We start from the raw sequence: 14,690 nt of genomic DNA, 5'->3' as shown, positions 1-14,690 counted from the left end.
ATATTTCCCTCAGGAGACGGAGGAGACCAAACACTGATTCATCCTCAGCATCAACTTAAAGCCAATGATTCATCAAGACAAAGAAAAGGAGAGAAGCAATAAAAGGAGAGTTTCATTAAAGCTGCTGCTGTAGAAGAACCTGATGGGACTCATCAGTCTGAACTAATGAGAGACGTTCACTGATAAACAGCCTCATGATGCAGGTCATGTGACCTCAGCAGGTTAAAGAGGAGGAGGAGGAGGAGTCGCCATGGAAACGACTCGACTCCATGATGATGCTTCGGTCCATCTGTGATCGTGTTCATTTTGACTTTCACACTTTGACAACAACCGGCTGCTCCTCACTGGAGTTTAGGCTTCATTCTCTCCTTCAAACACACTAGAGGACAGAACTACTCATTTATATCATTATTATTATTATTATTATTATAAAGGTTTAATGTGGTTGGTCGGATGACGTTTAGTTTGTTTGGGAGTAAAATCTTGACTAAAATTAACTTAAATGAACTAAAAACGTTTCTTCATCCAGGTAAAGCTTGGAAAGAACAACCTGGACCAAGAACCAGAACCAAGAACCAGAGAGTGTTTCATGAAGCTGTGGTCTGTGCAGACTGGAGATCAGATGAACTCTCAGTAAAGTTCAGATTTACTTTAATAGAATTTCTGTGGATTTATAATATTTCACCTGATTTTCTTAAACACTGACGGTGAACGAGCTCAGAGCGACGTGTTGGTGATTAAATAATCAGTTTGTGTGGAGACGTGTTAGTGTGTGATCATGTGATCATGTGATCATGTGATCATGTTCGAGGCTCGTTGTGTTAACGTTGTAGAAAAGATGTTTGATGATGATCTTTCTGATTCTAGATCCGAGTGGTTTCATACATTTACAGTCTGTCATCTCCTCCTGAACCAAGAACCTGAACCAAGAACCTGAACCAAGAACCTGAACCTGATCAGACTCCTGGAAGACCTGGACCTGCAATCCTCCAGAACCAGGAAACAGATCTGCTCTGAGCTCTTCATCCTTTATTTGGGATGATTGCATTAACGGGTAATCACCGCGGTGAGCCTGGGGGATGCTGCTGTCGCCGTGGAAACCCCCCCCCCCCCCCCCCGTTCCCTGTTTGACTCATTTAGTTCTCTGTGACTCCCTGCAGCCAGGGAACAATAAAAGCTGCTGCAGCGCAACGACAACACTCTGCTCTCAACGTGTTCTCAAGATCTTTGATCTGAGAGAACCAGAACAGGACCAGAACCTCGGAGGCCTCATTAATATAGATATATAGATATATAGATATAGATCAGGGCTGGGTGATAAAATGATAATGATATCTATCGCGATAGACACGTGATCGATATCAATAGAAAATACGCTGGATGGAATGTTCGATAATTTCACTTGAGCTCCGTTAGAGAAAAAGAGGAAGTCATTCTGGGGGATGTAGGCAGTGGAAGGGCTTTAGCCTCTCGACCTATCACGGCCCAGCTAAGCCAGGTTGGTGGCATCAATAACGACAATAACAAAGAACGGCGTGGAGTGAAAGGAGAATATGAGTGAGACAGCACGAGAGGAAATTGTAGATAAGAAGGGAAAGGTCACGTCACCAGTTTGGTAATATTTTGGTTATTTTAAGTCAGACAAGAGTCAGACTGATGTTGTCTGCAAACTTGGTGGCGAGTGACCACATTAATTGGTTCTTGTCTCTCTTGATTAGTGTAAGAGTCGGTTAAGAGTTGGTTATCTGCCGGCCCAGTGAGTGGCTGCTGACTCTCGGTTAAGCAGGGATCCACGAGCAGCTGTTATGAGTCGGTTAAGTTTCATTTCTCTGCGTGTTGTGTGTAAGTGAGTGAGTGTCTGAGTGCCTCAGTTTGCTAGTGGTCAAGTCTGGTAGTACGTTTAGTTTCTCTGCTGAGTGAGATGTAAGATGTTTGAATGGAGCAGTTTATTGATTATCAATCAAACGTGGTAGGACTCAACTGAGCCGGTTCAATCGACTCTAGATTCATGATTCTTGAGTCGTCTTTGACGCCGGTTATATGAACCGAATCTTTTTTTCCACCGCTGCTGAATATTAATTAAAAATGAATGAAAATGAAATGCTATTGAATATGTGATTGTTATCATTTAAAAAGAATTAAAGTGACGGGATTTTTATGACCCTGTCAGTCAAAACCTCTGATGAAGAGGAACACGGCAGCAGAGCCATACGACAAAACATCAGAGCGATATAAAGAAATAACGGATGTAGTGGTGGACATGCTCCCGCTCAGCACAGTAGAGAAGTCTGAGTAGAACAGGTTAAAAAAACAATCAATAATTATCGGTATCGACTGATATGGTGATACATGTTTCAGACGTATCGTTCAGCCCTAACTTGAACAGATCACAAAGTTTTATTTCTCAGAGTGAGAACTGATTACGTCGTCCTCCGTTCGTCTGAGGATCAGCGACGGATGGCGATGAACGTAGGAAGAGAAGGATGAATCGATCAGGAACCACAGAAGAAGACATTCTTTTATCATGACCAGGAAGTGAAAGCAGAGGAAGAACTTGAGCCAAGAACCAAGAACCAAGAAGCATCAAAGCTGACAAAGAGAAGAAGAAGAAACCAACGAGGAGTAAAGATGAAGAAACTTGTGAACATCCAGTTGATCCATCAGCCTCTCACATGGTTCTGTCCTAGAACTGAGCTGAGGATGAATCTGTGTCTGTGTTTACATCTCCTCTAGGTTCATTTCAAATGTGTCCTAACATGACGTTACCGTGGTAACCGTGGATTAACATATGAAGGATCTGAGACGTTGACGTCATGTTTGACACGATGAAGACACGTCTCTGTTTTATTCCTGATGTTTGTTCGTCTTCTGTTCTATTTTTAATGTGGAGTTTCTCTCAGAAGACAGATCTGTTCTCTGGTTCTTTTCTGGTTCTTTTCTGGTTCTGACGATGTTTTTATCGATCGGGTTCAACGTCTTCTCCGTCTGAAGACGTCCTGACGAAACGTCTCTGGACAGAAACAACAAGGATCCTGATGATGAACACGTCAACGAGTCCAGCAGCAAATTATTAATAAAAGATCAAATGTTTGTTTGACTCGTTTTATTAAGAATTAAAGAGAAATCTGCTGCAGTTCAGTTCGTCCACCTGATGTTCATTAGTTGGAAACATTCAGTTAATTAGCAGCAACATTAGAGGAAAGTTTCCAGGTAACGAGCTGGAAGATATAAAGTTAATAAAGAAAATAAATCAGCTTGTTTTTTGTGTTTTACTTTAAAAGAATCTAAAACGTTTCACACCAGTGAATGTGTTCATGGTGTACCTAATGAAGTGGACGGCAGTGTGAAAACTTAATGATGCAGATGATGGAGGAAAATCCAGATGTGATCGCCGTGGAAACCAAACTTAAACATAGACTGTGGTAGATGAGGTGTTTCCACATTTAGACTCAGTTATTCATCCGTCACATGTTCAGGATGATTCATCGCCGCAACTAAAAGTCTCTGTGAATAAATTATGTTAATGAGCGTCCTCACTAGTCCACACTGATCCAGGTGTGTGATGGATGTCGTCTCTCTCAGGTCGTTGACCCCGGCAGCTCCCAGGTCACCTTGACGATGGTCTCCTAGCAGCAGCACCCGGTAACCATGGCGCCACGTTTACAGTTCACGCTCTGCCGCTCTACGCAAACACGCCGAGGAACACGTGACGGACGGTTCTACAGAACCAGGAGACCAGCTGATAGGAGGAGACCAGCTGATAGGAGGAGACTAGAGTCGGCCTAAGAGACCAGGAAGTAGTTGTCAGTATTAAAACATGAACCTCCACGACACGTCTGACCGTCCAGACTCCTCCTCACACAACCAGAACCACAGGACCTCCAGAACCTTCTGAAGAACACCAGAACTTCCTTAAGACCACAGAACCTTCTAATGACCACCACAACCATCTAAAGACCTGATCCCTCATGGCCTTTAGAACCATCTGGAGGTTCTACTTGGAGGTTCTACCTGCTGCAGTGAGCCATAAACAGGAAGTTCTTCTTCTGTGGTTTCCAGATAAAGAACAACGATGAGTTTTCTTCCCTCAGTAAATATTTGAGCTCAGAGAAACAGACTGAGAGGAGTCGTGTTACACAACGGACAGGTGGAGGTGTGTGTGTGTGTGTGTGTGTGTGTGTGTGTGTGTGTTGAACAGGTGAGCTCCACTGATCCTCCAGGTGTCCAGGTTACATCATAGCTGGTGATCAGGTTCCAGTCGTTTCTACTCATTGAAGTAGAATCTGTATTTATTTATAGATATTAGATATTAATGATTATTAATATAGATTATTATGGTCTGTATCAGAACATAGAGACGTTAGTTGTTCATCCTGAAGACAGAGATAATAATAATAATAATGATAATGTAGTTTCAGCTCTACGTTCTACTTCCTGTCCCTCAGAGGACAAAGCTCTTTTGTGCTGCAGTCTTTCAGGAGAAGAAGCTTCAGCAGCAGCTGCTTCAGTATTTTTAGCCTCATTCACATCGGAGTCTTTCTCTGGACGAACAAATGAGGTTTTATTCAGATTAAAACCCAGAAATAGAAGCATCTACCAGACCATCATCATCCTCAGGGCTCGCCCTTCGTCTCTTAAACATCCACTCCTTTAACGTCTCTGGACCAGTTTGTGTTTCTAATGACCAGTAGAGTTTATAGATGAAGGATGTAATGTTTATTCCACCACCCATCATCCATCCATCACTCCTCCCCCTCCCCCCCCCTCCTCCCCTCTCTCCCCCCCTCTCTCCCCCCCGATCAGGATCTGATTCTGTCCGTGGACCATAAAGAGAAATCGTTTCTGATCTTAATGGATTCACGCTGGTGTCGCAGCGTCGAGGGAGTTTCTGTCCTAATGAGAAAAACATCATAAAGTCTCTTCTCGTCCTTCATCCATCAAACCTCTTCACTGGAACAAACACGTCCCGTTAACAGGCTGAACGCTGCAGAGGCTCCGTGGCCCCACGACAAGGCTGCACCTGAACGCACCACCGCTGATCCCACCTGAACGCACCACCACTGATCCCACCTGAACGCACCACCACTGATCCCACCTGAACACCTGAACGCACCACCGCTGATCCCACCTGAACGCACCACCGCTGATCCCACCTGAACGCCTGAACGCACCACCACTGATCCCACCTGAACGCCTGAACGCACCACCGCTGATCAAACCTGAACGCACCACCACTGATCCCACCTGAACGCACCACCGCTGATCCCACCTGAACGCACCACCGCTGATCCCACCTGAACGCACCACCGCTGATCCCACCTGAACGCACCACCACTGATCCCACCTGAATGCACCACCACTGATCCCACCTGAACGCACCACCACTGATCCCACCTGAACACCTGAACGCACCACCGCTGATCCCACCTGAACGCACCACCACTGATCCCACCTGAACGCACCACCACTGATCCCACCTGAATGCACCACCGCTGATCCCACCTGAACGCACCACCACTGATCCCACCTGAACGCACCACCACTGATCCCACCTGAACGCCTGAACGCACCACCACTGATCCCACCTGAACGCCTGAACGCACCACCGCTGATCAAACCTGAACGCACCACCACTGATCCCACCTGAACGCACCACCACTGATCCCACCTGAACGCCTGAACGCACCACCACTGATCAAACCTGAACGCACCACCACTGATCCCACCTGAATGCACCACCACTGATCCCACCTGAACGCACCACCACTGATCCCACCTGAACACCTGAACGCACCACCGCTGATCCCACCTGAACGCACCACCACTGATCCCACCTGAACGCACCACCACTGATCAAACCTGAACGCCTGAACGCACCACCGCTGATCAAACCTGAACGCACCACCGCTGATCCCACCTGAACGCCTGAACGCACCACCACTGATCCCACCTGAACACCTGAATGCACCACCGCTGATCCCACCTGAACACCTGAACGCACCACCGCTGATCCTACCTGAACACCTGAACGCACCACCACTGATCCCTGGAGGCGACTACTTCCTGTCTGACTTCACAGAGCTTCAGTCGTTCTTCTTCTCTACAAGCTTTTAGGTTTTTGTCCTCTTAACATCCTCTTAGCGTCCCCTAAAGTCCTCTTAACGTCCTTTTAACATCTTCTAACGTCCTGCTAATGTCTTCTAACGTCTTCGAACGTCCTCCTAATGTCTTGTAACGTCCTCCTAATGTCTTCTCACGTCTTCTATCGTCCTCCTAATGTCTTCTAAGATCTTCTAACGTCCTGCTAATGTCTTCTAACGTCTTCTAACGTCCTCCTAATGTCTTCTAACGTCTTCGAACGTCCTCCTAATGTCTTCTAAGATCTTCTAACGTCCTCCTAATGTCTTCTAACGTCTTCTAACGTCCTCCTAATGTCTTCTAAGATCTTCTAACGTCCTGCTAATGTCTTCTAACATCTTCTAATGTCCTCCTAATGTCTTCTAAAATCTTCTAACATCCTGCTAATGTCTTCTAACGTCCTCCTAATGTCTTCTAAGATCTTCTAACGTCCTCCTAATTTCTTCTAACGTCCTCCTAACGTCTTCTAACGTCTTCTAACGTCCTCCTAATGTCTTCTAACGTCTTCTAACGTCCTCCTAATGTCTTCTAGCATCTTCTAACGTCCCCCTAATGTCTTCTAACATCTTCTAATGTCCTCCTTATGTCTTCTAAGATCTTCTAACGTTCTCCTAATGTCTTCTAAGATCTTCTAACGTAAATAGTATGTCCTCCTCCATGTCTCCTCCTCCATGTCTTCCTCCATGTCCTCCTCCTCCATGTCCTGAATGTCTCAGAAGACAACCAAGATGTCTCCACGTCTCCATCGTCTCTGTCCACATAGATTCCATCTTGGTTCATCTTGTTTTTCTACCTCCATGTTTCTGTCCCACACCTGATGATGATTAGTAGAGGTTACCATGGTTACCACCACCAGAACCTCTACTCCTCATCCAAACTACACTACCCATGATCCTCAGCGAGTCTGTCTGAATGAGTCTGAGCTGATCAAACATTCATGAACACTGTCCTGGCAGCAGCACACGTGTTCTTCACATGTCCCCCCTCTGTTCAGGTGTGTTAGAGGGGCGGAGTCACAGGTCACATGTCAAGCAGGTGCAGACATGTGACCTAACCCAGAGATCACATCACACAGAAACCTGAGGAGTCCTGAGGAGACACGAGGCCTGGATATACCTGAGGTCTCAGAGTTTACGGCTTGATCCAGAACAAAGATCGTCTCCTCAAGACATGACACCACGACAACAATCAGCTGATTTAATGGGACGGATGTAGACACCTGGAGCTCCTCCTTCTTCTTCTGGGACAGTTGGCAGCTTTGAACCTGAAGTAGCAGTGACGCTACATGGACGTGGTTTAGTTTCTGTCAGATTTTATTAAGACCTGGACCGACCCTGATACTGATCAGAACCTCCCTCCTTCACGGTACTAAGACCTGGACCGACCCCGACACCGATCAGAACCTCCCTCCTTCACGGTACTAAGACCTGGACCGACCCTGATACCGATCAGAACCTCCCTCCTTCATGGTACTTAGACCTGGACCGACCCTGATACCGATCAGAACCTCCCTCCTTCACGGTACCAGAGATAAAGTCGAGCCGTCAGACTGAGGAGAAAGATTCATTCCCTCCTTCAGACCGAGTGGTCGTCAGCTGACGTCAGCTGATCTTTAATCCCACAAAGAGTTTCTCTGAGGTCGGCTGCAGCTTCTTCTTCTTCTTCCCCTTCTTCTTCTTCTTCCTGCAGCTGAACGGCAGCGTATTGATCTCTCCATCATTGATATTCAGCCTCAGATCAATGAACCCGACTCTCTCTGTTATTTCATCTCTGGAGTCTGAAAGACTCACGGAAACTGTTCTCCATTCAGTTTAGGCTGACTCGTCACTAAGAGGGGAGGACGGGGGGAGGACAGGGGGACGACAGGGGGAGGACAGGGGGGTGGACGGAGGGAGGACGGGGGTAGGTTAGGGGGGAGGACGGGGTGGGCGGAGGGGAGGACGGGAGGAGGACGGGAGGAGGACGGAGGGAGGACGGAGGGAGGACGGAGGGAGGATGTTTTTACTACATTCTGTCATTAATTAGCCTCCATAGAGTGACATGTGTATCATTCATCCTCTCATAGAGCTAATGAAGCTAATGAAGCTAATGAAGCTAACATGCAGCGGACGCTTCATGCTGCGATGCTAACCACTGCTAACGGACGCTAACACCCAGTTTGTTAGCAGGTTATTTATTTAGTAAAAGCTTTACGTCTGGAGGACGGTTTTATTTCTTATTCTGTCAAACGTTCAGATTATTTCTACGTTTATTGACCTTAATGCAAAGAAAAGCAGCCAGATGACTTTATGAGTTTTTATGAGTCAACAAAATGTGCACAAAAAAATTATTTAAAAACAATGAGAGAGGCCGTAACTCAGCGTTAGAGCTGGACGTCTAATCAAACTCTGTCCTCAGACTTGGTCTCGTTCAGGACACGTCTTATAAACTGGATGTAAGCGTCAGATCTTTGATCTAAATAGAAAATAACCCCGATGGTAGAAATACTAAAAGTTTCTGATAAAAGATAATTTCTTCTTCTTCTTCTCTGCTCTAATTGTCTGTCGTCCAGAGGAAGCGGCGGCCGCCTCGTTAACGTGATCACTTCAGATTAAACAGGATCGTCGTTCTGAGACGAGTCGCCGACATCTCCTCTGCTCGGCTGCTCCTCAGCGTGGCTTCATTAACGAGATCATTAGAGTCATTAGAGGAACCACGGCGTGTGTTCACTGCTGCTAACGAGTTAATTTAATTAGCTGCCTTAACGGCCCATCATCACACACAGAGAGGAGGAGGAGGAGGAGGAGGAGGAGGAGGAGGAGGTGTAGGAAGAGAGGAGGAGGAGGAGAAGGAGGAAGTGTAGGAAGAGAGGAGGAGGAGGAGAAGGAGGAAGTGTAGGAAGAGAGGAGGAGGAGGAGGAGGAGGAGGAGGTGGAAGAGGAGGAGGAGGAGGAAGTGGAAGAGGAGGAGGAGGAGGAAGAGAGGAGGAAGAGGTGGAGGAGGAAGTGGAGGAGGAGGAGGAGGAAGGGGAGGAGGAGGTGGAGGAGGAAGTGGAGGAGGAAGAGGAGGAAGAGAGGAGGAGGAGGTGGAGGAGGAGGAGGAAGAGGAGGAAGAGGAGGAGGAGGTGGAGGAGGTGGAGGAGGTGGAGGAGGAGGAAGGAGGTGAAGAGTCAGAACAGCTCCTCAGGTTCTACAGGTGTGATACCTGGATCCGTTGTTCAGTTCCATTAAAGGGGTGTGGTTACTTTGATTGACAGGTAGGTGTCCTCACAGGTAGCTAGCCTTTAGCTTTAGCTCCACTGTTGAATTAGCTTCATTGATGTGACACCTGGTTGTTAAACACTATCGAGCTAGCTAAGGCTTCCAAGCTAGGCTACGTTGTGTTGTTAGCTGCTGGCTAATGCTAGTGGTCCTAGCTCATGCTACTCCACTCAAGCTAACCTGAAACTATACAAGACGTGAAAGACATGCTAGCTGCCGTTAGCTTCAGCTCCACCTGTGTGACCAGCGTGGAATCAGCTGAGAGTCAGCTGGAGCTGGAGACGCCGCACTGAGCTTCAGATGAACCAATCAGAGAGCAGAACCAGGACGGTGTCTGTGTCAGGTGAAGCAGTCTGTAGCAGCTGGAGATCATTAAAGAGGCTCTGAACCAATCAGAGAGCAGAACCAGGACGGTGTCTCTGTAGCAGCTGGAGGTCATATGACTAAATAATACATGTGTGTGTTTGTGTTGGCGTGTCGTCAGGTCACTGAGCTGAAACCAGAGAAACATGACACACGCTTCAACATGTGACACTGGAGGAACTCCTTCTGGCCTCACACACAAACATGGGCCCCCCAGGCCCCCCCAGGGTCCCCCCAGGGTCCCCCCAGGGCCCAACTCCTCCTCAGACAGTTTATGACTCAGTAGAAGAAGAAACTATTGAAGAGATTATAGTCAGTCAGAGTTTGGTTTTAGACTCTAAAATAAAAACTACATAAATAAATAAGAGTTGGTTTGATTTTCAACTTAAATGTTAAACCAGTAAAATTCACCTTTGGTCTTTTAATCTATGAAACATGAAACCAGGAAGAGAAGTAAAGTAGAAACCAGAGGTTATTAGATTCATAGAAGAAGAAGAAGAAGAAGAAGAAGAAGAAGAAGTTTCCATCAGTGATTTCAGATATTTTCTGTCTAAACGGAGCACGGACACGACTCTGGAACAATATTCAGATTGAAGTTTACACTTTCTGACTCATCTGGAGAAGAACCAGGTTTATTTAGAGCTGAACACAATGATCCATGGACCAGAGAGACCTGGACCAGAGAGACCTGAGACCTGGACCAGAGAGACCTGGACCAGAGAGACCTGAGACCTGGACCAGTGGTCACCATGGAGACTATTTCCTGGTTCAGTCAGGGACAACAAATCACCTCTGGAGAAACTAGTTTTCTAAACGTTGGTGAAAAGTGAATGATGTCATGAGATGAAACTTTTTAACCGTTTTAACGTTTTTAACGTTTTTAACGTCTGGTCTCACGTCTGAGCTCGAATGATATAAACTCTGATTTAAATGTTCAGGAACAGAGCTACAGAAAGACAAGACTGACAAGAGGTGAATAATAATCCTTCCAGTCACATGTCTCTCTACTTCCTGTTCACAACCACTAATGGTAATTCTGTAAGTGAAATGCATTCTGGGAAACCTTTTCTGTACCAAGTCCACACGGGACACGTCCAGGTATTTGGACTGGAACAGAACTCAGACTGACTGGGTTCAATAATCTGAACAATGTTAATAATCCAACTTCAGACTTTCAGCAGGAAACTCTGAGTTACGAGTTTATTAACCACCGAAGAAGAAACACCCAAATCTCAGCAGCTGAAACTAAAATCAATGAAACACGCTTCCTTCCTTAGACTCCGCCCATTTTTGGAGCCTAAGACACGCCCCTTTTCTGCCTCCCACACACACACAGACACACAGACAGAGCAGGCCTTACCCCAGCGTTGTCATGGTGACGATGGTGTACCAGAAGGCGGCGGGGATGCTGGTGAACTTGCTGGCGGAGGAACCCTTCTCGGCGTAGAACATGACGGTGGCGAAGATGATGATGGCCATGGTGAGGGAGAAGAGCAGGAAGCCCAGCTCCGAGGCGCAGCTCTTCAGCGTGTAGCCGAGGATACGAAGTCCCGCAGAGTGTCGCGAGAACTTGAAAATCCGGAAGACCCGGAAGACGCGCAGCGTGACGAAGGCGCCGCTGACGTCCTCGTTGTCCGTCATCACCAGGCCGATGTAGTACGGCATGATGGCCACCACGTCGATCACCGACATCACGCTCTTCACGAACTTGTAGCGGCTCGGCGCTGCGAGCATGCGCAGTAGGTACTCCACCGTGAAGATCATGACGCACGCGGTGTCCAGGCAGAAGAACGCCAGCGCGTACCGCTCCCCGCACGACATCTCCTTGACGCGGTTCGGCGCGGCGCCGCACGGCACCGTCTCCGCCACGTTCGCCAGAACCGACACCGCGATGAAGAAGCCGGTGACGTAGTAGAAGACCAGCGCCATGGTGGAGGTGTGCGGGTTCTCGAAGGCCCGCCACATGGACTCACGGAGGCTCAGGTCCGCGGGCACCGGCTCGTTGTTCGTGTCCATGTCCTCGTCGTCCTGGATGCGCTCCTGGTTCTCGCGCCGCCGGTCCTTGTACTCCTCGTAGCAGCAGTCCCCGATGATCTCCGGGATGATACCGAAGAACGACAGCTCCTCGTCGTACGCGGAGATGCACTCCTGCCGCGGGTAGTGCAGCTTCCCGGTGCGGTAGAAGTTGAGGATGTGGCGGAAGATGTCCGGGTCGCGGTCGAAGAAGTACTCGTTGCTGTCCTCGTGGAAGAAGAAGTCCCGCTCCGAGCTGCCCAGCAGGGTGTCCGGGTACCGCTCCAGCGTGTCCCGCCACGTCTGGAACTTTGTGCCGCTCACGTTCAGGACGATCAGCGCGTCCTGGCCGCGCCGCTTCTCCTTCAGCGGCACCGGCATGGGCGCGGCGGCCACCGGCATCCAACCGATGGCCGCCGCGCGGGCGAACGGCAGCCAGGCGGCGGCTCCCGCTGCCATGCTGCTCCCGGAGCTCTGCGGAGGAGGACGGAGGCTCAGACGGAGCGAGGGGAGGAGGACATCCGGGAGGAGAGCGGTGGAAGGAGGAGAGAGATTTACGCACGACCGGAGGAAAGACTCAAACTAACTCTGAGCCGCTCAAACTCTCCACGGTCCACTTTCACGGAGCTCCGGTTCCGGTTCTTCTTCTCCTCTCTGCAACAAGTCCTCCACGAACACCGGGAGCCGCTGCAGGCATGCTCCGCTCCGGGGCTCCCCGCTGGAGGCTCCCTCTGCCCGGGTTGGTCCCGCACTGAGGTCCCGCTGCGGAGAGGAGGAGGTCGGTCGGCGGAGACGAACTCCTCGGCGAACCGAACCGAAGCGAACGGAAGCGAAACGGGAAAAGAAACGGCCGCAGCGACGCGTTCTGCGGTCACACAGGTGCTGGAGAGAGTGAGGCGGAAACTCCTCTCTCTCTCTCTCTCTCTCTCTCCCTCCCTCCTCACCCCCCCTCCCCCTTGTTGGGGGCGTGTCTCTGAAGGAACCCACCGACCAGAAGCTGTTTTACTCGTGAGGTTTAACAAACCGGTCCTGGTTCACGTGAGGTGTAACGGGAGCTGCAGGAGGTGCCGCTCCTCCTCCTCTCTGCTCCTCTTTATGTTCAGAAAAGACTGAAGAAGAAGAGACTCTGGAGGTTAAAGGTCAGAGGTTCTGTAAACTGGTGTTTCACTGGGAACCAACATAAGGCTCAGGGCCCTTCTAGGGGCCACCAGATGAAGGTTTGATCATTAAACTGTAAATAAACGTCCAGAACATTTTTGGACAAACCTGGATGACTGACGTCCTCGTCTCTGTCTCTGTCTCATTAAGGGTCAGCTGTCATCATCATCATCATCATCATCATCATCATCATCATCATCATGGTGGAGGACAACTGAACACGTTTGACTCGTCAGGATCAGACTGTCCTTTGACCTTTGACCTCCTGGTTCCTGTGAGTCTAGAGTTCTGGTCCAGACCACCACACTGAGGATCCATGGGATGCTGGCGTTGCCATGGTTACGGGCCTGCAGTCGGACCTGTCCTGGACTTGACTGAAACACTCATCACTGAGCTGTCAATCAATATGTTTGATTGACAGCTCATGTTTATTAGATGAGAGGTTGAACCCCTCCACCCAGGGCCCCCTCCACCCAGGACCCCCTCCACCCAGGGCCCCTCCACCCAGGACCCCCTCCACCCAGGGCCCCCTCCACCCAGGACCCCCTCCACCCCTGACCCCCTCCACCCATGACCCCCTCCACCCAGGACCCCCTCCACCCAGGACCCCCTCCACCCCTGAGCCCCTCCACCCAGGACCCCCTCCACCTAGGGCCCCCTCCACCCAGGGCCCCTCCACCCAGGACCCCCTCCACCCATGACCCCCTCCACCCTAGGACCCCCTCCACCCTAGGACCCCCTCCACCCATGACCCCCTCCACCCAGGACCCCCTCCACCCATGACCCCCTCCACCCTAGGACCCCCTCCACCCATGACCCCCTCCACCCTAGTACCCACTCCACCCAGGACCCCCTCCACCCATGACCCACTCCACCCAGGGCCCCCTCCACCCAGGACCCCCTCCACCCCTGAGCCCCTCCACCCAGGACCCCCTCCACCCATGACCCCCTCCACCTAGGGCCCCCTCCACCCAGGACCCCCTCCACCCAGGACCCCCTCCACCCATGACCCCCTCCACCCTAGTACCCACTCCACCCAGGACCCCCTCCACCCAGGACCCCCTCCACCCATGACCCACTCCACCCATGACCCACTCCACCCTAGGACCCACTCCACCCAGGACCCCCTCCACCCCTGAGCCCCTCCTTTGAGCCTCTGATTGGCTCAAAGGAGACAGTCAGAGGTCAAAGGTCATTCAGACATGTCACTGACCATCATCATCATCATCATCATCATCATCATCATCATCATCATCATCATCACTGAGTTCTTCTCTATAAATGAATCCATTGTGTCTGGATGTTTCTGTGGAACCAGAGACAAACAACCAGATAAATAAACAGCTGAGTGTCCTCTGGTTCGTCTCTTTGTCTCTCTCTGATCTGATCCAGACACAAACACAGAAACAGCTCCAGCAGCAGATAAACAGGAGCTGGAGGCAACGAGACAACTGTCAGGGTTATTTATCTGCTGCTGTGACTCTGAGAAGATCAGCACCAAGGTTGTCTCTGTCCTCTGGAGTTAGCGTCTCTGTCCTCTGGAGTTAGCGTCTCTGTCCTCTGGAGTTAGCGTCTCTGTCCTCTGGAGTTAGCGTCTCTGTCCTCTGGAGTTAGTGTCTCTGTCCTCTGGTGTTAGTGTCTCTGTCCTCTGGAGCTAGCGTCTGTGTCCTCTGGTGTTAGCGTCTCTGTCCTCTGATGTTAGCGTCTCTGTCCTCTGGAGCTAGCGTCTCTGTCCTCTGGTGTTAGCGTCTCTGTCCTCTGATGTTAGCGTCTCTGTCCT

The 14,690-nt window shown here is 49.8% G+C and overlaps 1 protein-coding gene across 1 annotated transcript in view; it reads right to left on the bottom strand.

Annotated features, from left to right (window-relative positions):
- Window positions 1–12,211, bottom strand: part of LOC311508415 (A-type voltage-gated potassium channel KCND2-like) — a gene marked incomplete at its 5' end in the record, with an annotated part of 33,162 nt that extends 20,951 nt beyond the window's left edge. The window contains one exon of the mRNA XM_084573158.1: window positions 11,100–12,211. Within this exon, the coding sequence (XP_084429284.1) occupies window positions 11,100–12,211 (1,112 nt within the window). The remainder of the gene's footprint in view (window positions 1–11,099) is intronic.
- Window positions 12,212–14,690: the final 2,479 nt, after the last annotated feature.

The sequence above is a fragment of the Chelon labrosus genome (genome assembly GCF_963514085.1).
Source record: "Chelon labrosus genome assembly, chromosome: 23".
NCBI classification, from domain to species: domain Eukaryota; kingdom Metazoa; phylum Chordata; class Actinopteri; order Mugiliformes; family Mugilidae; genus Chelon; species Chelon labrosus.
This window is presented reverse-complemented; position numbering and strand designations above follow the sequence as displayed.